Source organism: Chrysemys picta, chromosome 3, assembly GCF_011386835.1.
Source record: "Chrysemys picta bellii isolate R12L10 chromosome 3, ASM1138683v2, whole genome shotgun sequence".
NCBI classification, from domain to species: Eukaryota; Metazoa; Chordata; order Testudines; family Emydidae; genus Chrysemys; species Chrysemys picta.
Genome location: NC_088793.1, coordinates 140,091,245 through 140,118,542, shown reverse-complemented (window position 1 = coordinate 140,118,542; position 27,298 = coordinate 140,091,245). Strand labels below are relative to the sequence as shown.

At 42.8% G+C, this 27,298-nt stretch overlaps 1 protein-coding gene across 1 annotated transcript in view; it reads right to left on the bottom strand.

Moving 5' to 3' along the window:
• The window catches only part of CATSPERE (catsper channel auxiliary subunit epsilon), an 89,923-nt gene that overhangs the window by 25,943 nt on the left and 36,682 nt on the right, over nucleotides 1–27,298 (bottom strand). The window contains exons 7-11 of the mRNA XM_065589979.1: nucleotides 21,578–21,608; nucleotides 20,149–20,226; nucleotides 18,803–18,909; nucleotides 14,634–15,126; nucleotides 12,941–13,415 (exon numbers count right to left, since the gene is read on the bottom strand). Of these exons, the coding sequence (XP_065446051.1) occupies nucleotides 12,941–13,415; nucleotides 14,634–15,126; nucleotides 18,803–18,909; nucleotides 20,149–20,226; nucleotides 21,578–21,608 (1,184 nt within the window). The remainder of the gene's footprint in view (nucleotides 1–12,940; nucleotides 13,416–14,633; nucleotides 15,127–18,802; nucleotides 18,910–20,148; nucleotides 20,227–21,577; nucleotides 21,609–27,298) is intronic.

Below are 27,298 nucleotides of genomic sequence, written 5' to 3'. Positions count from 1 at the left end.
GGCCGGACACCATCGTGCCCGCTACTGCCTCGTCTGGCGAGGAGGAAGAGGTCAGGGCTTTCTGCCCATCCTCATTGTCCTGCAACCCGGCATCGACCAGTTGCTCCTCTGGGGCCTGACCCGCAGTGTGGGACTGGGACGGTACCGTACTCGGTGCCGAGTCCACTCCTTCCCGCTCCGGTGGTCTAGAGACCGTTGCCTCCTTATGCGATGGCGGGCGGTGCCGCGGGATCGGTACCCCGATGGCCCGGATCTCGAGGCCCTCGATGGGGGCCCTTGCTGGTGGTAGGCCCAGGGTGTCCAGAATGGCCATTGGCTTGGTTGGCCCCACTGGGAATGGCCGTAGTCCCTGCTGGCCTGCGACCTATGGGCATACCCGCCGTACCGGTCCGAGTCAGTCCCCGAGACCACGGACGGTGACCTGGAAGGCCACGGCGGAGCCGTAGGATGGTGCCGGTCCGGGTTTGGGGAGTAGTGCCTCCGCGACCAGGACCTGGAATGGCGTCTCGCCGACCTGGACCTGGAACGGTACCGGTGATCGCGGGACCGGGAACGACTACGGCTGGTCGGCATCGGGTAACGTACCGCCGACACTTCGCGGTGCCGACTCGTGCTGGGTTGCTGAGTCGGTGCCGACCGCTTGTTGAAGCCCGACTGCTGCGGTGCTTCCTGCGCCGAGGGCAACCGGGAGTCCACCGAGGTGGAGCTCGACCGGGACCGGTTCCCGGAACGGTGCCGAGACGGCGACCGTGATGGGCGCACCATCGCCGGCTTGCCTCTGTGCGGCAGCTTTGGCGGAGCGTCCTCAGCGCGTGTAGGGGCCTCGACGGACAATGCAATGAGGTCCTTAGCTGCCTCAAACGAGTCTGGAGTGGAGGGCTGTTCCAAGAGCTCCTCCAGCCCTTCATCCTCACTCGACGCGCCCATCCCGGGGCTCGACGGGCCTTTCGGCGCCGGAGCCACTACCGGGGTCTGTGCTGGGGCCGTACAGGCCTTAGGGGCACTCGAGGTCTTCACCGGTGCCACCCTCTTGTGCGGGGAGTGTCCTCGGGCCTTAGGTTGGCCCTTCGCTTTTGCCGGCGAAGACGACCGGCGTCGTACATGCCCCCGTTGGGTCGGTGCCGTGGGCTTCGGGTGACCCGCCGGCGCTGGTTCCCGCACCGATGCCGGGGCGCTCCGCACGGAGGCAGACGGTGCCGCCGAAGTGGAGGGCTGTAATGCCGTCTCCATGAGCAGCTGCTTAAGGCGAAAGTCTCTTTCTTTCTTAGTTCTGGGCTTAAAGGCCTTGCAGATCTTGCAGCGCTTTTTCTGGTGAGCCTCCCCCAGGCAGCGGAGACACGAGGCGTGGGGGTCGCTCAATGGCATAGGCTTGCGGCACGTGGCACAAGCCTTGAAGCCTTGGGCGTGCGGCATGCCCCGCCGCCCAGGGCCGGTGCTGGGGTTGAACAAACAACCACAGCAGGAACTCTAAGTACCCTAATGAGCTGTTAACTACTGGCTCAACACTACTACAAACTAACTGATAACTGCTAATAACTCTAATGCTAAGGGACACTCTCAGACGAGAGACAGAGTTGTTCCAACGCCGCCCCGGACGGTAAGAAGGAACTGGAGGGGTCGGGTCGGCAGGGATATATATACCCTGGAGCGGGGCGCCGCTCTGGCAGGAAGGAGGGGGCCCTGCTGGCCCGACGGGAGCCTCTAAGGGAAAAAGTTTCCGATGTCCGTGCACGCGGCGCGCGTACACCTAATGTGTAATGGACGTGAACAATCACTCGAAGAAGAAAGATTAGATACTGTGCATCCATTCGTCATCAAGTATATTTGATAATGAACATTTTTGTCCATCACAGAGTGGTTACTTACCTTACAGTAACAGTGGTTCTCTGAAATATGTACTTCACATGGACCCCTCTCAATGTGCATACACCCTATGTGTGTGAGACTGAATTCTCTTGGGCAGCTGCATGTATTCAGGTCATGCCTGTGCTCTGGATGTCCTCATGCCCCCCAACGCTGAGAGCGAAGTAGACCAAAACATCTCTGTTCCTTTGCCAAGACTATCTCAGAGCAGTAGGATTCTGTACTGGCAGAAGAGGAGGGTAGGTTGTGGAATCCACGTGAATGACACATTTTAAAGAACCACAGTTATTGTAGAATGAATAACCATTTTTTCTTTTTTGAATGTTTGTCCACATGGATTCCACTCTTGGTGATTCACAGCAGTTGCCTTTTTATTTGGAGGTGTGTACAAGGAGTTCCACTTAAGCAATGATTAAAGGACAGCCCTACCAAAATGGACTGATCTGGAAGCCTCTACCAAAGAGCAATATCTTGTGAATGTGTGGACCAAGCTCCACATAGCTCCCCCAAAATTTCAGAGATAAGGACATTCTTCAAATAGGCAGCAGAGTCTGCTTGGGTGCTAGTGGAATGAGCTCTAATGTGGCTAGGTGGCTGTAACTTGGCTAGTTTGAAACATGCACTTATATAGACAGAGACCGATTTTGATAATCTCTGTGAGGCTATTGCCTGACCCGTAATCCTATCAACAAAGGCTGTAAACAGTCTAGGCATATTCTTGAATGATTTTTGTCTTGTTCAGGTAGTATGACAGTACCCTTACTACATCAAGTACATTAAATTAAGTTTCCCCTGGGGTTGAGTCAGTTTTGGGAAAGAAAACTGGATGATTAATAAACTGTTTCATATAGAACTCAAACAGTTTTGGGCAGAAACTTGGGATGAGTGCTGAGAATAACCCTGTCCTTATGAAACACTGTTTATGGGGGACCTGCTATGGGGGTCTGAATATCCTCTACTCTTCCAGCTGATATAATGGCCACTAAAAAAAGCAGTCTTCATTGATAAGTGGTATAGGAAACAAGATTTAAGGGCTCAAAGAGGAGACCTATCAACCTTGTTAATACTGCATTGAGGTTCCAAGAGAGAGGGGCTCCTAAACTGGGGGGGGGAGCGGAAATATGACTAACGTCCTCAAGGAATTGCCTTAAGGTCCTGGCCAACTATAGATTGAGAAAATACAGAGTGGCCCTGAATAGAAGGGTGGTTTGCAGATATTGCTACTGGATGGACCTTATGGAACTAACAGGCCAGATTATTTCAGGGCAAGTAAATAACAAAATACTGCTGAAATGGGTGTTGTCAGGGGAGACGACTCATGCTAAGATGCCTACATAGAAAACCTCTTCCACTCAGCTTTATAAGTCACTCTAGTTGAGGCTTTCCCCTTTGGAGTAGAATGTTCTGAACTTGTCTCGTGCATGTAAGCCAGCCTGGATACAGGCTGTTAGATGTAACAATGCTGGGTCTGGGTGCAGGATCTGACCATTGTTCTGCAAGACTATGTTGGGCAGAGTAGCTAAGTGATTGATGGCTGTGCTAAGAGGTTCACCAGATCCAAATGCCAGAACTGCTCGGCCCATCATGATTATTGATCCAGCATCTTGCCTCAGTTTCCTCAGGAATCCTGGGGATCAGTAGGAAGGCATATATCAGTTTTGGTGTCCAGAGGATGAGAGAGGCATCTGATAGGGACCTTGGATTGGAGCCTCTTCTGGAGTGGAATGCTTGGCATTTCTTGTTCTGGTCAGTGACAAATAGGTCTTTGACAGGCATCCCCACTATAAGCTTTGCAATACTGGATCCCTGATTGACCATCAGAGTTGTTTGAGAACTGTCTATTGAGGTAATCTAGTAGTGAGTTCTGCACACCTGGAAGATATAGAGCCAACGACATGATCCGGTGACGAATATACTAAGTCCAGAGCCAAATGGCTTTCTGACAAAGCAGAGAGAACCTGACTCCTTCTTGTCTATTGACATATATATAGTCGTGGTGTTATCTGTCACCACTTGGATTGTGGCTCTCTGGAGTTGAGGAAGGAATGCTTTGCATACCAGGCAGATAGCTCTGAGTTCCAGGGCATTTATGTACAAACTTCTTGAGTCAACCTGCGTCTGAAGATGATATAGATGAGCTTGTGACGTTGCACTCCATATGTTTTATGGAAATAGGCTTATGAGTGTGAATATGATGTAACTGGAATATGTTTTATGAAAAAGGTCTCTTGTAAGGTATCATAACAAAGGTCATAATCTACTGAATATATTCTTCCTATTTGTATGTATGTATCATTCTAGTATCTGAAGATAGAAATATGAAGTATAACTCTGAGGTCCTATTGTAATTATGCAAAGTGTGGGCCATTAATGGTGGTTTAGAATCTTGATGGCTCCCATTGACCAGGATAATTGGTTGTAAATGGCTCTGTTTACTTACAAACCTTCCTGTGTATGTGTTAGCTAGCCCAGGAAGAATGGAGGCTGGGGTCTCACAGGACACGTGATTGTGTCACCTGATACTGGAATCCATCTTAAATCTGGTACTTTTCCATTTAGAAGGAGGAGTGGGGACCCAGAGAGACAAAAGATTCCTGCCTTTTACCAAAGCTATAAAAGGGGGTGGAACAGAACAAAGGGGTTGCCAATCATGAGAACACCCCTGCTTTCCACCTAAGACATCTGCTGGAACTAACAAGGACTGTACCAGGAGAAAGGACTGGGTCCAGACTAGGAAGGAGTCTAGTCTGTGAAAGAACTTTATTGGAATATCTCTGAGGGTGAGATTTTACCTGTAATCAGTTTCTTAATGCATTAGGCTTAGACTTGCGTGTTTTTGCTTTATTTTGCTTGGTGACTTACTTTGTTCTGCCTGTTATTACTTGGAACCACTTAAATTCTACTTTTTATATTTAATAAAAACACTTTTGTTTATTAATTAACCCAGTGTAAGTGATTAATACCTGGGGAAGCAAACAGCTGTGCATATCTCTCTATCAATGTTATACAGGGCGGACAATTTATGAGTTTACCCTGTATAAGCTTTATAAAGAGTAAAACAGATTTATTTGGGGTTTGGATCCCATTGGGAACTGGGTGTCTGAGTGTTGGAGATAGATGACCTGCTGAGCAATTTTCGATTGAAGTCTGCAGCTTTTGGGGCGTGGACCAGACCTGGGTCTGTGTTGCAGCAGGTTAGCGTGTCTGGCTCACAAGGCAGGGTTCTGGAAGTCCCAAGCTGGCAGGGAAAACGGGCTCAGAGGTAATTCCAGCACATCAGGTGACAGTCCAAATGCAGTTTCTGTGACTGAACCCATCACACAGCAGACATGCAAAGAAGGGTATTTCCTTTAACACCTGAAGTAGCCTTTTCCCACAAGTTTAAAAAGGAGAGGATTCCTTGTGGGACTGTGACCATCATGTCCATGTAGTGCCTGCTGGGAAGATAAACTGATTCCAACCACCTTTACATGAAGCATAGATGAAGTCTGGAAAACTGTGTCACATAGATGCATGAGGCCATATGTCCAATGTGCCTTTGGCATGCTCTTACAGATGTCTTTCAGTAAGTCTGAAGTTGGCTGAAGAGGTCCAATATAGTTTGGAATCTTTCTTGTGGAAGATAAGCTCTTACTTACCTGGAATCTCACACGGCTCCTATGAACTTTATGCTTTGTATCAGATGTGTGGATTTTTCTTTGGCTTTGAGGCCTAGTATGGCAAAGAGCTTGAAGGTTACTTGCTCTGAGTTGATTACCTCATATGGTGACTCCTTGGATCAACTATCAATAGGATATGGACAGACCTGGATTCCTTATCTTCTTAAGTGAACTGTTATGACTGCCAAATACTTGGTGAATAACCTTGGTGCTACTGAAATATCAAAGGGCAGGACCCTGTATAGATAGTGAGATGTTCCTGGTAGGAATCAGAAGATATTTCTTGTGAGCAGATGTATATTGTTGAGATGTCAAAGGTCCAAAATAGGCCACCAGCCCCTTTTCTCCTTTAGAAAATAAAGGGAATAAAACTCCCTGCCCCTGAACGCTAAGGGCCTCTCTTCCATTGCTCTGACATGCATGAAGTAAGAGACTGCACCTCTTGTTTCAACAGTATTTTGTGACAGGGACTGTTGAAGGACAGGGATGATGGGTAGTAGATAGGACGGGACTGAAATTGTATGCAATAGACATTGCTGACATCTCTTGGACCACTGTGCTATAGTGAACCTACTCTAGGCTTCCTGAAAAAATAATAGCAGTTGCCAAAATGGGGGAAAAGGGGTAGAGATCCTCCAAAAGTTCTACTAGGCTCTAGACTGGGGTGTGAAAATTGCTGTTGAGAGGAAGACATCAGGTACACCATAGCTGAGAAAGAGATGATGGGTCATCTGTGTTGAAACATTTGCTTATCCCTTGGTAGCTCCAATGCCCCCTGTGGGTTTGAGAGTTGCTGGGCAGTCTCTGTAGCCCACGAAGGACTCACTTCTATGCCCAGAGTCTTTCAGGCCCTTCTTCCAGAGCACTGCTTTATTGATAAAACAAAACTTGCAAAGTAACACAAAACTCACATCAAAGCTGGATGCTGGGACTCAAAAGCCTTTCATTCTGCTTCCCTCTCTCTGTTCCAAGGCTAGTCACAGGAGACAACCTTGCTCTTGTAGACCCCACTCCCTCTCAGCTGAGTCTTCTCAGCCCTTTATAGAGAACACTTGACCCCTTCCCAACTGTATCTGATAATTGAAAAGGGCTGGCTGGCCCCAGACCCCTTGTCTCTTAAAGGGGAAGACCATTCAATTACAGGTTTATAATAGTAAGGATTAGAGGGATGCTGTCTGAAGGAGGTTTGAGGTCCAACTTGCTTCCTCCTTGGGGTTGGAATGTGCAAGTCTAGAGAATGCAAAGTGGCTCTAAAGTCCCTTAGTGAGTTCCCTGAGGGCTTCCTAGCTCTTTGAATTGAAGAGGGTGCAGCCCTTGAATGGAAGATGTTTTGCTATGGTTTGGCTCTACTTGTATATTCCTGCTGACTGGCGCCAGGAGGATCATCATATTGCTACCTATCTGGCTACGGTACAGATTTAGCCATGACACTGTTTCAGATGCATCCAAAATAGTCTATAGGGATGTTCTAGACATCAGTTGCCCCCCTGAACATGATTGATTTTAATTCTTCTGTGTGCTTCTGTCAGAGCCTTTCCATAAAACTGAGAAAATTTCTTCCAATATAGACTGAAGTACCTGGTCAATAATGTGCATCTGGAGAATGGCAGAGGAATCGGGTTTTTTGCTGTGCACACCCAGTCTCTTTTTCACTGATGTCTGCTTGGATCTTTCGTGAACAGCCACTACGAGTGAGCCAGGTACTTGATGTAAATAAAGTACATTGAGTCCTTAGGAGGAACTTGGTACTATCTATCCACCCTCTTGGAAGTGGCAGTTATTGATGCTGGACTCTGCCATAAGTCCTTTGCAGATCGTAACAATCCCTCATGAATAGACATGACAAGTCTACCAGACATGGAAAGGAGCAGAACGTCTAGTAGTTTGGGTGACTTCTCTTGCACTACTTCCAGTAGGATGTCAAAGGTTTCCGCCATATGTTTCATCATCAGGTCTTGGAAGACCTTAAGTTGTCTGCAGTAGAGGATGTTGAGGGATTGGCTGCCTCATCAGGGAAGGATGACAAAATTGCAGCTGGGAACAATTGTTCCTCCACATCTGCCTATTGATTGTTCTAACTCTTCAGGGGAAAGGAAATAATCCTAGAAAGAGGGTAGAGAATGTTGGCTTGCAGACACATGGCTGCCTACCCCAAGGCACCCAGTAGGGCTATGACTGATAAGTATATGGATACTGGACTGGTGGACACAGAAAAGGATACCAGGAGGGCTGCTCCCTGAAAGACCCATGCTTTCTCCCGCTCAAAGAGCAGTCTCTGGACTCCCTCCCTGATTCCTAGTGTGGCTGAACAGGTGAAGTAAATGGTACTGATGTCTCAACTGCTCTATATATCATGATTTTGAAGACTGAAAGCCTAGCACTGCTGACATTGTACGAGCCAGCAAGGACTTCACTACAGGACCCATGGACAGGTCACTTGGTGCTGAATACACCATAGATGGGTGCCGAGTACTGTAGGCATCAATGTGTTGTCTACCAAGGTGCTGGGTACTGTTGGGATGCTGCCAAATTGGTGTGGCCATACTGAATGAATGGTGTGAGCATAACTTGACGTGACTTAAACATGGCTGAAGAGGATCCTGGGAGCAGGGTCCCCTTCAAGCAGAAGATTTGATAAATTTAGGCAAAAGTCTCTAGCTTTCTGAGTTGACTTGGAAAAAAAACAGCAGATGGAGCAATGGTCAGGGATACACCCCCTGCCTAAACAACAACAAAAAGGCACTTAAGAATACCCATCATTGAGTGGCATAGAAGCATCACACGAGGGGAATGTCTTATATCCCAGAGATTTAGCTTCCACTCAAGTCCCAGAAGCAGGAGCGGAGGGGCAGAGCTCCAAATCTACTAATTATCTATTAAAAATGAATATTTTCCTTTTTAAAGCCAAGAAGCAAACTAAAAATTAACTACCTACCTGCAACTCTACTAACTAATCATGAACACTAACTGCAATAGAGTTATAGAGAAGCAGGCAGACACTGCAAAGAGTTCCAAATTGCTGCCACAGTTGGTAAGAAGGAACTGAGGATGGCTGGGCCCACTCTGCCCTTTATGCACTCAGGCTGTGGTGTGAGGGGGGCATGAGGGATCTGGCATGCAGGTGTGGCCCCAATGGATGCTGCTGGCCAAAAATAATCCAATGCTGCAAGCACTGCGCACATGCACCCCAAGAGACGAATGCATGAGGACAATCACTTGAAGAAGAACAAATAGTTATGATGAATGAGGAGAAATACTTTTTTATGTTTGTTTTAAAGATTAGATTAGTGACTTGTGTTTAAATTCAGGTCTACACTAGACAGCTATGCCAGCAAACATTCCTATGATAGATGCAGTTTATACTGGCAAAAAAGTACTTTTGTCAGTATAGCTTATCCTGGTTCCTTGAGAAAAATAAGCTATACAAATAAAAGCATTTTTATGCTGGTATAACTGCACCTATACTAGGATTTTTGCCAGTATAGGAATGTTGTAAAATAATATAATCAATATCACACCCATAACATGTTATCATACTGGCAAAAGTTTCTAATATAGACCCAGCTGAAGAGATTCTCAGCCTGTGAGAGAGAAAAACGGTGCTTTTTCAACTGCAATTATTATTTTTACCTAGAGGAATAGAAAGAGATGAGACCAGGACAAATTTCTTAATGGGCCCATTTTTAATTAGTTTAACTCAAACTAATGGACAGATTTATTTTAAAATTCTCAGAAAACTTGGTCTTTTGTCACAGATTATGTGCTGTCAACTAGGGGAACATACACTGTATTCATCATACAAAACAAAGAGGTTGAATCTCTACTTTAAGTGAAAAACTTAACACAGCCTTAACTATGGTGTCTCGCCCAGTACCTGGTCCCAATCACCACCCCAGGAATCCAAAGAAAAGACTGTAGAAGTGAGAAGAAGTGCAGAAGGAGAGCAAGGGGTATAGATCCATAGAGTCAATTATCTCAAAGAACTACAGCTAATGCATTTGTTTCTCTTTCAAGTGCAGCCTATACAGATCAACACTCCTGGGAGATAAGCAAGCAGTAAACTCACATTCCACAATTATTCAATTAATACTTCCATGACTGCTCTCCCAAAATACGCAGCAAATCTACAGGTTAAAGGCATGTGTTGGACTCCTAAAAGCAGCGCTATTTATGTCAGTTATGGAAATATTACAGAGACATACAGCTGAAGCTACTTCGGACCTAGTAGAATATCAAGAGGTTGTCAGTTACTGTAACCTCTGTCAGGTATCAAACATGCATGAATAATGTAATGCTTTTGGATAGTCTTTTCAGCCAGGTAGAATGGATCTCTCTGAGAAGGCCCTGTGATGTTACTGACATGAACTGTGACCATATAGATCATTGTTGCAACCAGGGTCCTATGGTTCACCAGGTCTTGTACAGAGGGCGTGTCTATGGAAAAGTTGTAGTTTGCTGGTTATGATTATACTGTCTGTATGTGTGTATCATTTTTGTATTTGAAGTTATGAATATTGGCTATGTACTTGTATCTCAATGTGTTTGATTCCAAGTAGCCTCAGTGAAGCATTTGGTCGGCTTCTTGAGAAAGGACTATTCTCAGTAAGTGCCCAATCAAGAAACACTTAACTGACAATGGACTCTGGGAAACCCCAATCCACATCTGAGCATTCCTGGGAACATTCAAACTAACATGTAAACAATGGTGTCGGCCTGCAAAAAGCTGAATCATTCATGGACACGTGACTTGCCCAGGTGGTTACAAACTCCATCTTGTTGCTGTGACTTTGCACAGAAGAACAAAGGGGTTTCCGCCCACAAGAGAGAGAATATAAAGGGCCCTGGAAGCCCCTCCATTTTGTCTTCAGCTGGCTGAAGAGATGGCCTCTCCACCCCAAAGAGATGCTTGAAAAAAACTGGAACAAAGGACAGTAACTACGGGGGTGTGAGTGATTGCTGGACCCAGACTAGGAAGGAGTCCTGTCTGCGAAAGAAGCTTATTGGAACATCTGTGGGGGTGAGATTTCATCTGTAATCAGTTTCTTAATGTATTAGGCTTAGACTTGCGCGTTTTGTTTTATTTTACTTACTTTTGTAACTTACTTTGTTCTGCCTGTTATTACTTGGAACCACTTAAATTCTACTTTTTATATTTAATAAAATCACTTTTGCTTATGAATTAACCCAGAGTAAGTAATTAATACCTGGGGAAGCAAACAGCTGTGCATAGCTCTCTATCAGTGTTATAGAGGGTGGACAATTTATGAGTTTACCCTGTATAATCTTTATACAGAGTAAAACGGATTTATATGGGGTTTGGATCCCATTGGCAGTTGGATGTCTGGGTACTGGAGACAGGAGCACTTCTTAAGCTGTTTTCAGTTAAGTCTGCAGTTTTGGGGCACGTGGTTCAGACCCTGGGTCTGTGCTGGAGCAGACTGGTGTATCTGGCTCAACAAGGCAGGGTTCTGGAGGCCCAAACTGGCAGAGAAAATGGGTTCAGAGGTAGTCTCAATGCATCAGATGACAGGTCCAAGGGGGTTTCAGTGCTCAAACCTGTCAGAGGCCCCTTCTGGAATTTCATGGGAGATCAATCTTTTGCCATAAGGCTAAACTGGCCATTCAGATGAACAAGGCCAGAAGATCAGTTTCCACTAATGCAGAGATGTTCCAGAGAACCGTAAGCTATGAGATGGGGGAGGAGGGATAGCTCAGTGGTTTGAGCATTGGCCTGCTAAACCCAGGGTTGTGAGTTCAATCCTTGAGTGGGCCATTTAGGGATCTGGGGCAAAAATTGGGGATTAGTCCTGCTTTGAGTAGGGGATTGGACTAGATGACCTCCTGAGGTCCCTTCCAATCCTGATATTCTATGTTTCAAGAGCCAAGCAGAACCCAGAAAAGAGTCATCAAAGGAATAAGCACAGGTCCAGGAAAAAAAGGATGAACAGATCCAGAGCCCGTGAAAGTGGAACAGTCTAGGGCCACCAAGGGACCTTATTTCAGAGCTCATGTGCCATAGGGGATTGTGCAACAAGAAAAATGTTGACCCCTAACTTACTCCAGTAAATGTCTTGACATGGAAGGCTCACTGCAATGGCAAATGGAGATAAGATGCAATGAGCCTCCTTGGCACTGAATATCACAGATTCCTGCACAGCACAAGAAGTGTAAGGGCTTGAATACACAGATCTCAGTACCAAAGGACACAAAGTTGGGACATCACCCACACCAGTTTCCTTCCACATTTAGGAACTACTGAATACACAGCCAGCTTTGGCACTCTGCTTCCTCACCTTCCCCAATGCCAAGTGAGACTAGTGAAGGTCAAGTCAGAGTCATAACTCCTGTACTTTTTCTCTCTCCCACTGTTCAGAAGACAAAGTCTAGGCACCAGAAAGTCATTCTGTTCAACCTCTGGGCCTTCTTAGTAGAGCTCAATGCAGAGAAAACCTTAGCTCCAACTTTTTATAATCTGGTTTTGATAGAAATAGTCAAGGGATTTCTCTACACCAATTTTACAAAGCATGGGTGCTTACTTAAGGCAAATATAGCTATGATGTTAAGGTGCCTTTCAATGTGAATGCAGTCAGACACTCAGCACCACACTTACTCAAGTTGGCCTTAAATTCTTCAACAGTAAGAATTTAAGGCAGCACTCCCATCTCTAGACCTTTGGGGAATGGTATTGAAAAAGACATGAAGCTTCTGCCTATATTGTGCCTCACACTAAGGCATTTCAGCCATCAGACATGAACATCAATGTCTGACATTATGAAATTGCATAACACATTAGGCATACGGCCAATCTTCTTGGTGGTGGCTAAGACAATAGAATCTACAGAATCAACTGTACCGTCAGAAGAAACTGTTTAGTGGGGCTGGACCAAAATAAAACTACCATGGCAGAGAGTGAATGTGTGTTTGTGGGGGGGAATGCCCAATGATGCCCACAATGGCACATAAAAGGTTTTTGTTTTTACTAATACTAAAAATACTAATAAGGTGGGAAAATGATGGAAAAATGTGTACAAGATACTGTTAAGTCCTTGTTTGTAGGGAATCAGAAGGAACTGAGGGGTGGTTGCAGTCCTTTATATTCTCTTGGTCTTGAGGAAGATGCATGTATTGCCCCAATATATACTGTTGGCTAGAAGATTTCAAGCTTCCCTACTTGTGGCATGCAACTCTCAAGAATGGGGATCCATGTGGCAATACTTGAAGGGCAAAATTTTGTTAACTATAATTTAAATATGCCTATTCATCTAAAAATGGTAGATTTCAGTCCTTCTGAACCAATTAATTTAATCAAATACATAATTGCTATAATCATCTAGAAAAGAGATATCTTCAGGGATCCCCTTATTTCTGAAGTTGCTGTCTTATACCCAAATTATGTATTCAAATGTAATATACTTAACCAATAACCAGTTGGTGAATAGTGCTCCCTCGAGATACTTCCGATAGTGTCTGATTTAACCCAGATACTATAACAAATCCATTAATTGTGTTGTTTTTATAGCTATAATAGATCTTTTCCTTGTTCCACATCAGCATAGATGGTGATGCTGAATATACAAATTCCATTTGCATAAAACCCTGGGGAGGAGCATTTAAGGAAAAGTCTCTCAGGACCCACAAATCTCGGTCTTCGTTATAAGCTGACAGATAAAACACCCTGGAGGAGCTGCACCCAACGCAGGCCATCAGCAACGAAACTTCAGATGGGCGTGAGTCATAGCAAACAGTGCCTATAGATAAAGAAGCGGCCATTGGCAAATCTAGGACCCTCTTTAGCTTTGTTGTATCTGTTATTTTAATAAACACATTGCCATCATATCCTAGATATTGTTCACTTGGTGTCCATATTGCTACTGTACTTAATTTTCTTCCACTCTGTAAAAAAATAAAAATTGAACAAAGCTATTAGATAAATAGTACATTTAAGACACTGTACAAACTATTCCCTCTCAAACTTTGCATAAATGATTCCAGTATCTCCATTAAAAAGTAAAAAAGATTTTCAGCTGATGTAATTAGCCTAGCTACACTAGAGTCAAGTTGCTGTTATGGATTGGGAAGTAGGTGGTCTGGCCTAGTAGAGAGAGGGAGGGAGGGAGCGGGCGGGAGAGAGAGAGAGAAGGGGGCGGCCAGGGCTACAGCAGGGGCGCTGCCATGCGGCCCCTCCCGCTGCACCGCCTCCAGTCACCTGCCGCGAGGGCTCCACTCTGGTCGGCGGGGAGGGAAGGAAGAGGACTGCCCTGCAGGGTGCTCTGGTTCTCCGCGCCGCCACCCCCTACAGGGCAGCCGGAGCGGAACAAGAACAAAACAAAAAAAAAAGTGGCCGTGCCGCCCTAGGATTGGGCAGAATGCCGCCTCCAACAATCTGCCGCCCCAAGCACCAGCTTGCTCAGCTGGTGCCTGGAGCCAGCCCTGGTTAGAGGCTGGGGTCAGAGCCAAAAGTGGTAACTGACGATTGGAGGTAAGACATAAGGGCAGGAACTAGAGGAGAGGCAAGGATCAAGCACAGTGCAGGAGCATGGTGTAAACAGGAGCAAAAGCAGGGGTCAGGTAGTAGCCAGTAGAGCAGGAAAAGGGATGGGTGCCAGAGGCAGGCACAAGCAAGGTCCAAAGCAGCCACAACAGGGAATCACTTTGTTGCTCAGACAAACTTCCTGTGCCTCCTTCTGGCTTAAATAGCATGGTTGGACCAATTGGTGGAGCTGGGTGATCCCCCAATATTAGTGTCTTGGGTGAGGCTATAGTCCTACTAGCTTCTTGGGCCATCAGATTTCAGAAGACATTAGGTGGAGACCAGCAGGCAGCTGCTGTCTGGGACTCCTAGGCCTGGGTTCATAGACCTGGGACATCATATTCACAAACTTAAGTCCTCATCCTGGAACTAGCTCCATGTGAGTACTCCTCTGGACCCATGTAGAGCCAACTGTAGCATCAGGTACTTATTTTTAAATGACCTGAAAATTAATTTGTTGCACTCAGTGCACTTCTAATTCCAAACCTATTATTATATCAGGGGACCAGTGGGTTAATCCCCAGGCCTAGTGAAGCACTTTCATATTTCAAAATGTAAAACAAGAATTGTGTGTGACTTACCTGTACTGGATATTCAGATGAACACCAAAGTCTTGACTGTATTCCAGTTATTCCCGTTTCTGGTAGATTGTATTCAGGTCCAAGTTTAAAAAACCGATTGGACTCTCTTTTGTAAACTGTCCCCATTATTAAAAATAAGATTCCATCATCAGTTAAAACAATATCAGTTACGTTGTGACTTAAGTCAAAGTCCAAAATGTGTGATGGAGCTTTGATTTCTTTATAAGTTATAAATCCATCATTTGTATGGAAAGTTCCAAATTCTGACAACAAAAGTGCAGTTGTTGGAAAACATGCAGACCACTCAATGTAGGGCTCACTACCAGCTGGGGAACAGAGGGAATTGTCACTTACATTGTTAGGAAATGGCTCTTCAGGCCTGGAAATGATAAAGGGACTATCTAGAACAAAACAATCCTGAAAAGCTATTGCCTTTCCATGGATATTAGTTATGATGTCATCCAACATTGCAGGTACATTAATTTTCCAGAATCTGAAAATGGAAGAAATGACAGATAAACTGGCAAGAATTAAACTTTATATCAGATTCATTAAGAAAAATAATTCCTGACAAATTTCAGAGTTTGTAGCAACTCCAAAACAATTTATTTCCCATTTCTTTTTAACAATTTCTCTAAACCTTTAACATTTTTCAAGTCACAATATTCTCAGGCACACCCTACAGTCACAGTGTTCAGCACATATGCCAGCAGCTATTAGAGTAGTGGTACTATTGTTGCTATACACAAGCTGTGCATTCCTGATCACAACCATTTCTATTTGTAGGGACATACCACTTTTCCAAATTGTTTCCTGCTATTCCCCCATTCTCACCAAATGTAAAATATAAAATTAAAATAAAATTGGGGGTGGGGGGAGGGAGAGAGACCAAAATCTGCCTTCAGTGGGACTTTAACCTGCAACGGCAGCCAGGCCTCTAATGTTCAGTGCTTCAGTAAATGCTGGGAATCACACATCTCTGAATGGTCTCACATAAACAGGCAAGAAATGTATATTCTCTGGAGCTGGGAGCACGAGGACTGGTTATGACATCATGGATTATTGTGGCAACAGCAGATAGAGCCATTATTACAGTCACTTTTGCCATGACAATAAAAACTGCATTACTTTACAAAATGAGTTTCCTAACTTTAGGTGACACTGATGACACTAGTGGATGAAAAATGTATGTTAATAACATGTTAATAATCAGGATATGAATTATTTGGTCACAAATTCACTTGGTTCAATGTTTAGCTAGTGGTAGAGGTATCCAAACTTCCAGAATTCTATAAAAATAGGGCTGTTTTAATAACGGAGGTGAGATAGTTGAATATGAGAAAAAACAGCCACATTTTGTCTTTAGATATACACATGCAACTGCTATTGATTTCAATGCAAATTGGATGCATGTATTCAAAGGCCAAATTTGGTCCATACAGAAGAAGAATGAAGTAATAAAACTTTCTATGTGAGCATGCATCAGCATTACTGGAGAAACAAACCCTATTACTCTATATGACGAGCGATCTTGTTTTTCCACTCTCTTTTATTTGGTTCTTCATACTACTACCATATAGAGAAAGAAGAGGTTAAAAATAAGACAGAAAATAGATATTACAACTCACTTCACCATAACAGCAATTTACTAAAACTGCCATCATTTATAAAAGGATTTTACCCAATTTGCCAAAAATGCTTCTATTCCTTTGGTTAAGTAAGTGCAAATATTAGAGAAAGCCTTTATCTGACGATAAATTTTTTTGATATAATGATGTGTTGCTATATTGCCACCTAGTGATGAAATGGATGAGATCCAATTGAAAAAGATGTTTCACAGAGATGACAGTAGGCCAAATTCAGTTTCTAACCCAAATGTAACAGGGATGTAAACAGTGGTGTAAGTTACTTGTTGAGTGTAAACTGGTTAGAAAAAGGCAGTAAAATGAAAATTAGTGCAACTTGTTTTAATATGGTATTCAGAGTGTGTAAAAACAACTGCAAATTAAAAGTCAAAGGGACAGATGGGGCGCATGTTTCAGGAATGCAGCTAGCAAAAGAGCCCGCTACACTTTAAGACAGAATCATCCGTCAATACTCCTGGGGCCAAATCTAGCCCTGTGGTAAGCCTGTGTAATTCCCACTAACTTCAATGAGCATTTGTGCAGGGCAGAATGTTGTTACCGCAGAGTACCACATTGATGGAAAACACACTTGCTTTGCACATCCACTGAATAAAAAAATCAGTGCAAGTTATTCTCCTTCACCACATATCTATTTTCTGATCAGCTCACACCAACGTATACATTATAATATCATTTACATCCCTGTTGAATTTGGCCCTTAGTGTTTCTGTTATATATTACATAGTTTTGTAAATATTATAGCATTAGAAATTAAAATTAGTATGTTGCTAGAAGATGTAGCAAACAGTGAAGAAAGTAGAGAAATCGACAGTTGGAGAGTCCTAGGGTTAAGATTAATATTCCTACTGACAAAAAATTAAATACCAAAAGAAATACTGCAGAAGGGCTTCATTGTCGGTTCAGCACACTGCCACTACACTGAGGGGAATAGAAAGAGGTACGCGATAACCAAGCAGTGTCCCTAAAGTATTCTTAACAGTCAGCTATGCCTGGACATATGAATTACCATTATCTGGATGTTCTCATCCACTAGAAATTTTCTATAATGTCAGATTCGTCTTTGGGAGAAACTTTATATTACTTTCACAGGGAGACTCAGTGGATTGCTGGAAAGAAGAAACAGCCAAGACATGCTCTGTAGAGTGTGTATTGAGCTAACAATTCTACATGGAGGGATGAGAGAAGATGATGACCTACTCACCACACAGGTTAGCCCTGGTGAGAGGGAATGATCCAAAGTGCTATTTTCAAACAGGGCTTGAAAACTAGCCAATAAGAAAAGAAACATAACTTGGAGGAAAGAGAAAAGGAAGGAGTATCTGACTGAGATACTTATTTTTTAAGAAGGTGCTGCATTCAGCAGAGTACCGCAAACAGGCTTTGAGCTCCAGGGAACTGACATGAGTTGGGGGAAGGAAAATTGACCTTTGAAATGCTAACTACCCATAAGCTTGATAATTAAGCTTCTCAGCCCATTATAGTGATGTTTTGTGCAATCTTAGGCCCCAGTCCTGCAATACACTGCCCAATGGTGTTCATGTATGTTCAGTGGCGCATTTGTGTAGTGAGGTACAGGATCGAGGCCAGGGTTTACATGAGAACAAACATATGTTTTGTTTTTAATGTTTCTTCTCTCTTTCTAAAATAATGAACAGTTTCTTATTTAAATGAAATTATAATTTAGATTTAACTGCTAAATTGGTGGGGGAGCATGGGCTGACTAACCATGCTGGGAGATGACAGGCTCGTCCCTCAAGGAAGAAAGGGTATACAGACTCACACACAAAAGCTATCTAAAACTAGAAAATGAGGTCCAGATGGGGCCACGGTCTCTATCCAATGATGTGTCACAATAGCATTAAGTGAGCTTTCATATTTTGGGGAGCTGGGGCACTGTGATCTCACAATGAAAGCCACTGAAAGATGTGCCATATTGTGTAGGCATCTGTGGGCTTCCTTCCCCAGGCAAGGTACATCAGTGATTACTATACATTTGGATCAAAGGAATTTGAAAGGCTTTTTCCAGTTGAGTTCTTTGGCACCAAGCCACCAAAGTACTTTGCACCTAGGAAAGAGGTCAGGAGGGCCTATATATAATTCATTGCAGAGGGGCAAGCTCTCCCCCCAGAGTCTGAAATTGAAAGGAGAATTCCCAACAGATTCCCAGAATCCAAAGAGGCTTGGAGGCTACTGCCCTCTTTGCAAATTACCAACCCCTTCCATACTGACAAGAGTACTAGAAGGACACTCCATTAGGTTCCCTGGAAGTTCTGTTATTTTCCCCATAGGTTTTTCTGCCAGCGTCTACAATATGGCCACTAATTATTTCTGTACTAGTTGGTGTCATTATGATAAACTTTCAGTATCTTTTCCTACAGTATACATTACCAACTAAACTGAGTGTTTTGTAAGATGCTTACATTATAATATATCTACATAGCTATAAATGTGCAATCAGATGGGTGTGTGAAAAATCATTTTAAATGGAATTCTGTTCAGAAAAAATTAAATGAAATACAGTACCCCAACTCTGGAAATGCAGTAGCAAAGTATTTGGTATTTCTAAAATAGGTCTGAACAACAGGTTCCTGTCCCAAATTCCAAAACTGCTTGCTAAGTGTCTTAGAATTCTGTTTAAGTAAAATAAAGGCTGTTAGTTATCATACATTTTTATGTCAATATAGTTTAAGGTTGTATATGAAAAATCTCAGGGTTAAAATACTCTTTAAATAACATTCTAAAGTACACTTCCAAATAAGGATGCATTATTAAACACATTTACACATTTTATCCACATTAGAATATAGTATATTTGGAACCAAAATTAACTTTCTTCGCAATATATCCTGAAGTATATATAGCAGGAAATTAAAAAAAATAACACACAGAAATCTAATAATAAAAGTTTATCGAAAATAATGAAAATTTTATGTTCTTCTCCAAATTCCAGTACTTGAATTAATAATATAATTTTAATTCTAGTAACTCTGAGGCAAATCAACACATTTATGAAATGAATATTAAAAGATGCCAAAGAGAAGCAATTCAGCATGGCAATTTATAATAAAGTAATAACTCCTAAAGGGCATCCCTTGGTCATGGATGCACACCTCACGTAAGGTATGATGCCAAAGGCTAAATATCATCAATCACCCCACAAAGGCATCAGGAGTGCATACTCTGACAATGTTTACCGCATATACCAATCCTGCAGGCTGATCCATGTGGGAAGAACCTTGTGCTCACATGGATTCCTACTGGGTGCAAGAATCCATCTGCACGTATCAGCTTGTGGGATCAGGGCCAAAATGCACTTCCTTAAATGGTAAAGTCTAGTTCTACTGTTAAATTCAGCTCTATAAAAATGACATAATGGGTTCACTGTTTATTATGTCTTGTTACTGCTGTATCATAATTATTTAGACAAAAAGTAAAAAGAGTTTTTTTCTGAGTGTCAGCCATGCAAATTCACTCTAGAATGTGAAAGTCAAGTTTGGATCTTTCCTTCTCACCTACCACCACCAGTAGCAAAACAGCTGTGGGCTAAATTCTGACCCTAACAGAAGTGTACTGATGGTAGAATTTAGCTCTGTCACTGGAATTTAGCTAACAATTCTGTTTTTAATGCTGAGATGGAAACAAAACCACCTCACTCCCCCATAGTTGTGTCACCTCTGCAGTATTAACTGGAACAAAAAGCACCAAAAACTTATTTTTGTCACTCCCTTAAGTTGAAATGATTATGGATGCACATAGGCAGCATATCTAATGAATAAGACAGTGCCATTTTTAATTAGTAACTTCTCAGAGTAGACCTGCACTTTCAATACAATGTTTTTAAAAGAAAATATAGAGCTATTTTAACATACCGGTGGTGGAGATGTTGCACTGTGATTCAGTTCAGAGGGTTCTGCATTTTCTGGATCGTATATCCATAAGATTAACTCCTAGCAAATAAAAAAGGCAAATGATAATATTTTGTTAATAAACACGTTTATATACTGTCCCTGTGGTCCGATTTCTTTTGGTGACTAGATGTATACTAGAATGTAGTAACAATACCATATAAAGAGGCATTAATTTGGACAATGTCAAAATTAAGTCTTGAGCCTGATCTTACTCAGACAAAAGCAAAACCCCCATTGACTTAAGTGGGCAATGGCGACTGAGGGGATCCAGATCCACTCCTCATAGAAAGGGAATTATTTCCTTCCAGTTCTTCTATTTGTTCCACAGCAGTACTTCACATACCATAGTCTCTCTTATTCTACCTGGCCCATGCTACTTTACAATCCTGCTGTACTATGGCAAAAGAGGGATCAGAAATAGGTACTTAACTCTAAAAAGAAACAACAAATTAGTCTCTTAGCAGGGAGATATTAATATGTATCTTTTTCTCCTGCCTCCATGATTGCTACGGGTCTTCAGCCTGACTGTCCTTGGATTTTGCTCCTCAAAGACACAACCATTTCTGATCAACTATGTGATTCATATCAGTCAGCCACGGAGGAACTCAACCCCTCGTGGGGTCCCAGAGTCCGGACTCCAGCCCAAGCCTGAACATCTACACCACGGTTAAACAGCCCATGAGCCTGAGTCCCACGAGCCTGAGCCAGCTGACATGGGCCAGCTGAGTGTGTATAATTGGAGTGAAGTACCCTTAGGATCTTGGAATCTGCCCCTGAGTAGCGGGGCAGGTTTGGGTAACTGTGTAGCTGTTCTTTCAGAGGCGGCTGAGCACAATACCCCTCATTCCAAGGACATAAATAGGCTTCCACTGCTGTGGAGTCCAACCAGGCTGTGCCTGTTTGGCAGGCTCCACATACAGATGGAACAGTGTCCGGAATTTGGTCCATAATCAATAAAGGTGAATGTTCTTTTAGTTTCCATATTTTCCCAGCCAAACACAATCCCTCTCACAGAAAAAAAAGAAAGAGGGAGGGCATGAGAAATGATTAAATATGTAATTTGTTTATACCAGCTTTGGCAAATTTTGTGAAATAACAACGCATTTTACAGACTGAATGATAGGCCATAACATTTTATGGTATATTGAAATTTTTATCCAAACTCACTAAAAAAAACTCTAGCTTGGGCATGAAACATGCATTTCACAAAGCTCCAGAAAACACAAATATATAGAAGAATAAAGAAAGGGTTGGCTAAAGTCCACTGACCTTTCCTTCTGACTGGACTAAATTTGTATCAAATCACTATTTTGGAGAAGTGAGAAATAACTTCCGAGTTAAAGTTAGTTAAAACATTAGGCAAAAGATAGCATTTAAAAATTAAATGTACCTGGCTATCATTTTTTGAGGATGGAACGGAGCTATAAAAATAAAATAAAATAAAACAGTTACTTTTAAGTATAAGTAACAACCACTGCTTTGTAAAATAAAAGAAAGGTTACTTACCTTACAGTAACTGTAGTTCTTTGAGATGTTCTCTACATTTTGACTCAACTCTTAGCATACATGCACCCCATATGCTGGAGTTCAGAATGTTCTAATCAGCAGTGTCCATTTGGCACTGCACACGTGCCCTGGATGCCCTTGTGCACTCCCCTCCCCAAGCACATAAAGGGCAGAGCATTCCCAACCACCACTCAGTTCCTTCACTGCACAGAATCCCAGTTAAAAACTCAGAGCTACAGAGATGAAGGGTGGATCATGGTGTGACGTTATTGACATGAACTGTGACTGTATAGATCATTGTTGCAACCAGGGTCCTATGGTTCACCAGGTCTTGTACAGAGGAGGTCAAGTGGGGTGTCTATGGAAAAGTTGTAGTTTGCTGGTTATGATTATGCTGTCTGTATGTGTGTATCATTTTTGTATTTGAAGTTATGAATATTGGCTATGTACTTGTATCCCAATGTGTTTGATTCTAAGTAGCCTCAGTGAAGCATTTGGTCAGGTTCTTGAGAAAGGACTATTCTCAGTAAGTGCCCAATCAAGAAACACTTAACTGACAATGGACTTTGGGAGATGCCAATCCACACCTGAGCTTTCCTGAGAATGTTCAAACTAACATGTAAACAATGGCGTCGGCCTGCAAAAAGCTGAATCATTCATGGACACGTGACTTGCCCAGGTGGCTACAAACTCCATCTTGTTGCTGTGACTTTGCACAGAAGAACAAAGGGGTTTCCGCCCACAAGAGAGAGAATATAAAGAGCCCTGGAAGCACTATGGGGCTAAGGATCTCAGAGCCCAAGCTTCAGCCAGAGTAGGAACATCTACACTGCTATTTTTAGCCCCATTGTGTGAGCCCGAGTCAGTTGGTTCAGGCTCTGAGGCATGCTGACACGGGTTTTTTTTTTTTTTTTTTTTTTTTTTTTGCAGTTTAGTCATACTCATAATTACTCTGTCTGTATAGAAGACTGTCTATAGAGGACCAGCAATCAGAGCCTGAATTTCATACAATTTCCATGCATAAGTGATTGTCATTGGGAACACCACAGTGATGGTCAGGTGATTAAGTGAACACGATGGCATGGGTTCAAACAGCCAACCAATCAACTAGGTAAGTACTAAACTCAGATCCCAAGTATGAAAACTTTCTGTATCAGGTGTGAAAATGTGTAATAACCCCTCCAGGAACCTGTGAGCAACAGTGTGTGAAAAGACACAGTAATTTTGGATGGGTTGGTGATAAGCAGATATTGCTGTTAAATGCACTTAAATCGAGCTACCCGATTGTCCTGAATGCTTTAAAGATATAATCCAATATATCAGGAATTGAAGATCCTAATGGGCTAAGCTGTCATTGAGCTGCCCAAGAGAAAAAATGTTTCCATTCTGCACCATATTTATGCCAAGTGGAGGGCTTTCTGTTTTGTAAAAGCAAATCTCAGACCTGTGCAGAGCAACTTCTGTCTACTGATGTTAGCCATGCAACAGCCATGCTGTCAGATGTGGAGGAAACAGGTCTGCATGAAGGACTAGACCATGATTTTGTGAGACTATATCTGGCAGAGATAGAAATGTTATCCACGGTTAGTTCAGGAGAGGTAGAAGTGCTGAATAACAAAATTGGTGTGGCTATGTTGGAGCTATTAAAATCAGACATGTCTTGTCTTGCCTCACTTTTCAAAGGATCCTTGGACTAAACGGAAGTAGTGAGAAGGCATACACTCATGGAAAAGTGTTGGATCTAGACCTCAGACTCATTGCCGCTTGAGAGCAAAAGCTGCGAGACTTCCTGTTTTCCCTGGTCACAAACAGATCTACCCATAAGACTACTCATTTTTGAAAGAACTGATGCCAAATGAAGTCTTTTAGGGACCACTCAGACATTAGCATCACTCTTTTGGTCAGATGATCTGCCAAATAGTTATTTGCATCCGAAGAAGTGGGCTGTAGTCCACGAAAGCTTATGCTCTAATAAATTTGTTAGTCTCTAAGGTGCCACAAGTACTCCTGTTCTTCTTTTTGCGGATACAGACTAACACGGCTGCTACTCTGAAACCTGCCAAATAGTTGTTATCCCCTGGAATACATAAAGGCTGACTTGATACTGAATACACCATTCCCGTAGAAATAAATCATCATCTAGTAAATAAGAAAAGCATAGTTCACCATTTTCTAACATAATAAAAACTAAAAGTTAAGAATCTGAATAAATGTAAGTTAAGATACACAATTGCTTAAATAAATGTGTACAAATATAGTATCTTCCTGTGACACTTTCTCAATATGTGCAGGACTGTGGGTGATTTTGTTACCCCCTAGCTCCAGAAGGAGAGTCTATCTTGTGGTAGCTGGGTGTCAGCTCCAGTACAACATCAACCTTTCAACCACACAAGCACTCTCCTCAGGACTCTGCCAGTTCAATCCTTGCCTTGCAGGTTAACATTAGGTGGACCTCAATTTTTTCAGCCTCCTTGAAAAGCATTCCTCTCTCGTATCCTGCCTGTCACTGGATACCACAGAAATTACCAAGTCCGCTGTCTCCAAAGAGACAGTATGCACACCATCCTGTTAGCTCAGCTGAGGACAAACACTTTATTTTAGTATTACAGCACTGAGATCAATTTATAGCAAAACCAAGAATAAGTTTTATTAATAAATAACAAAGATTTAAGTGATACTAAGCAAAAATAATAGAAACAGAAATGGTTACAAATAAAACAAAAGTATAATACACTTATAAGAGACTACATATGACCTTATCAGGCTCCAGTCTTTGTCTAAAGCACTTTTGCTCACCCATAGCCACTTCTCAGTGTCACTAACTCACGTGACTGGGGATTCACCATTTATGCACTTTGTTCCCTCACTGACGGATAACTAAAATGTCTTTTTGCTTCTTCTTTTACATCCTGAAATTTATCATCTTTGTCACCAGAGTCAGGATGAAGCCCTGGGGTTCAGAATCCAGTGACTTCCCATGCTCATTTCACATCCACATGTTAATTTGTTCCTCCTCCTTACCTGTGATGCAAATAAACTGTCAATTGTCTCTGGCATCATCATGCTCAATTTACATTACAGAGAGGAAGATAATTATTTTCCTTCCCGTCTGGAAGAAAACCTGTTCCCCCCTTTGTTTGGGTACAGACGTTAAAGCATACTATCTGTAAGTATCCATAATTCCTCTGTTAATACATACATTTCACAATGCCATTAATGACCAGTTTGTGACCCGCTTTCATTTGATATCTCACACCACATTTTTTATACGTAAATATAATGACAGCAATATGTTAGGCATAGTAAATTTGTCAGGCTTGATAGGAACTGCTGTTACATGACAGTGAACCCGTTGCTAGTGGGCATTTAGGGGCTGTTAGGGTCACACCTCCTGGTTAGAAAATAGAAGTACCAAATTTAGTGTAAAAGTTATTATTTATTATTATTAGTTATTACATTCTTCTCACGCCAGTACTGGTGCACAGGGCTGAAACTAGTCTCTTCCATCCTTCTCTCATGTACTGCTGCCTCCATCTGTTCAATGTTGTTGAGAATGACTGTTCTGCCCTCCCTGCTAAGGGTTCTTCTTAAAGTTTCTCTTGGGGGCCCATGTTTCCTCACACCAGTTGGTTTCTACTTGACAGCTTCATGTGGGAGTCTGTGTGTCGGCATCCAGAGTACATGTCCCAAATATGTCCAACACTTCTTTCTAATTCTAGTGGAGATTAAGTTATATTTAGTTGCAAATCAACTTTTAGCCAATGAGAATCAACCTTTCTTTAGGAAAATAACTAAAAAGTACAAATGCAAAAAAAGATTAAAATTGATTATTTAAATCAAAGTTTCCTGCTTACTGATTTAAATATTATTAAAATAGGTGATTTAAGTCACTTTGATTTAAATCAATCCAACTTGTGTGGCAGTCATAACCAAAGTACCTGGGGTAGGAGGAGTATAAAAATACTAATACCTTTTGGATGGGACTTGATATCTGTGGTCCTCTCTCTTAAATATTGCAGAGAGTGACACGTATAGCCCACAGATTTTTGGTCAAGTCCAAAATACCTTCATTTATTGACATTGCAACACAACCCTGAGTTACTGGCTGAAGAATATTAAAAAAAAAGTATAAGATTTCCCTCAATCACCTCAAGAGGAATCTCAAGCATCTCTGTCATCCTCTTCAAAAGGTCTCAGAATACTCTAAAGTCATCCTCTGTTATCTGGTCCCCTCTTCTGGTTTGGTGCTCCTCTTCCTCTGTTAAAATGTCTTACTTGCAAGGCAAGTGTGGAGCTCTGTGAGTCTGTGCAGATGGTGACTTGTCCCTTGATCTTGCATGAGGAACTTCCAAAGGGGGTGGATACTGAAATTGTGGGGTCCAGGAAGGCCAGAACAACTACAACTGGAAATCACAAAGGTATGGCATTTAATGTCAAGGAAGTGGCATCCACGGCACATGAGAAGCATCTGTAGCATGTCCTGTATATTGGTCAGATTAAGAACTTCTCTTGTGGTGATCTCGAACTCTTGAATAGTTAGAAGAGTATGGCAGTAACCTTAGAAAAGTACTCTTGCTAGAGGCAACAGATGAAGAGCAGACTTGTTCAACCGGAGGTGCAGTTCCCCTCAGAATCACTGGAATCTGAGGAGGGCTGACAGGCTTCCCCTGAGATGAAGACAGATGGAGGGATATTTTCATAACCAATGCCATAGGCTCCAGTATCAGGGAAGATCTTGAAATATCTGAGAAGGCAGATACATTCAAGGGTGACTCTGGTTCCGAGGTGATTCTAAGTTCTGACAAATTAGTGAATGCTGTAGAAGTTGACAGTACTGGGATCATAAATCGGTACCAGTGCAATGGTCAGTGCCATCATAGATCTCTCCCTAGTCAGTACTATAGTAGATATTAAGGATGGTACCATAGCCATTGGTACTAGAATGACCCTAGAGGTTGCCGATTTTGGTTGGTGTGCATTGGTTCTGTAAGGGAAATCTGCACCTTTAACAGTAAAGGGGGTCAAGGAACAGCCAGCCCTGGTCCAGGGTGGAGCCCAAAGCAGGTGCTGGGAATCATCAGACCCAGCTGGGCAGTGTCAGGTGATTGGGTCTGATGATTACCAGCTAGGCAATATAGATGAGAGTCCTAGCTCCCTTAGGGCAACTGGAACTAGGAGAGTGCTAGGAGAACACCCTCCTGTAATTACAGTCCAGACTGCAGACGGTGCAGTGGAGGACTGCGAGCAGGTGGGAGGCCCTGTGGATGTCCTTAGGTAGTGAGGAGACCCTGACCACTAAACTGCCAAAGGCCAGGGGGCCCACAGCTATGCTGGGAGCAGAACAATTGCATTATGTTGTCATTCCACATATTGGAGAGACAAGGTGTAATATTTTTTACTGGACAAACTTCTGTTGGTAACAGAGACAAGTCTTTGAGCTTACACAGAGCTCTTCTTCAGGTCTGGGAAACATACTCAGAGCATCAGAGCTCAATACAAGATGAAACAGATTGTTTAGCATAAGTAGTTAACACATATTTCAAGGGACCTTTCAAGGAATCTTGAAAGGGAGGTTGTGTGGGGTGCTGAGCATTGTAGCAGTGGA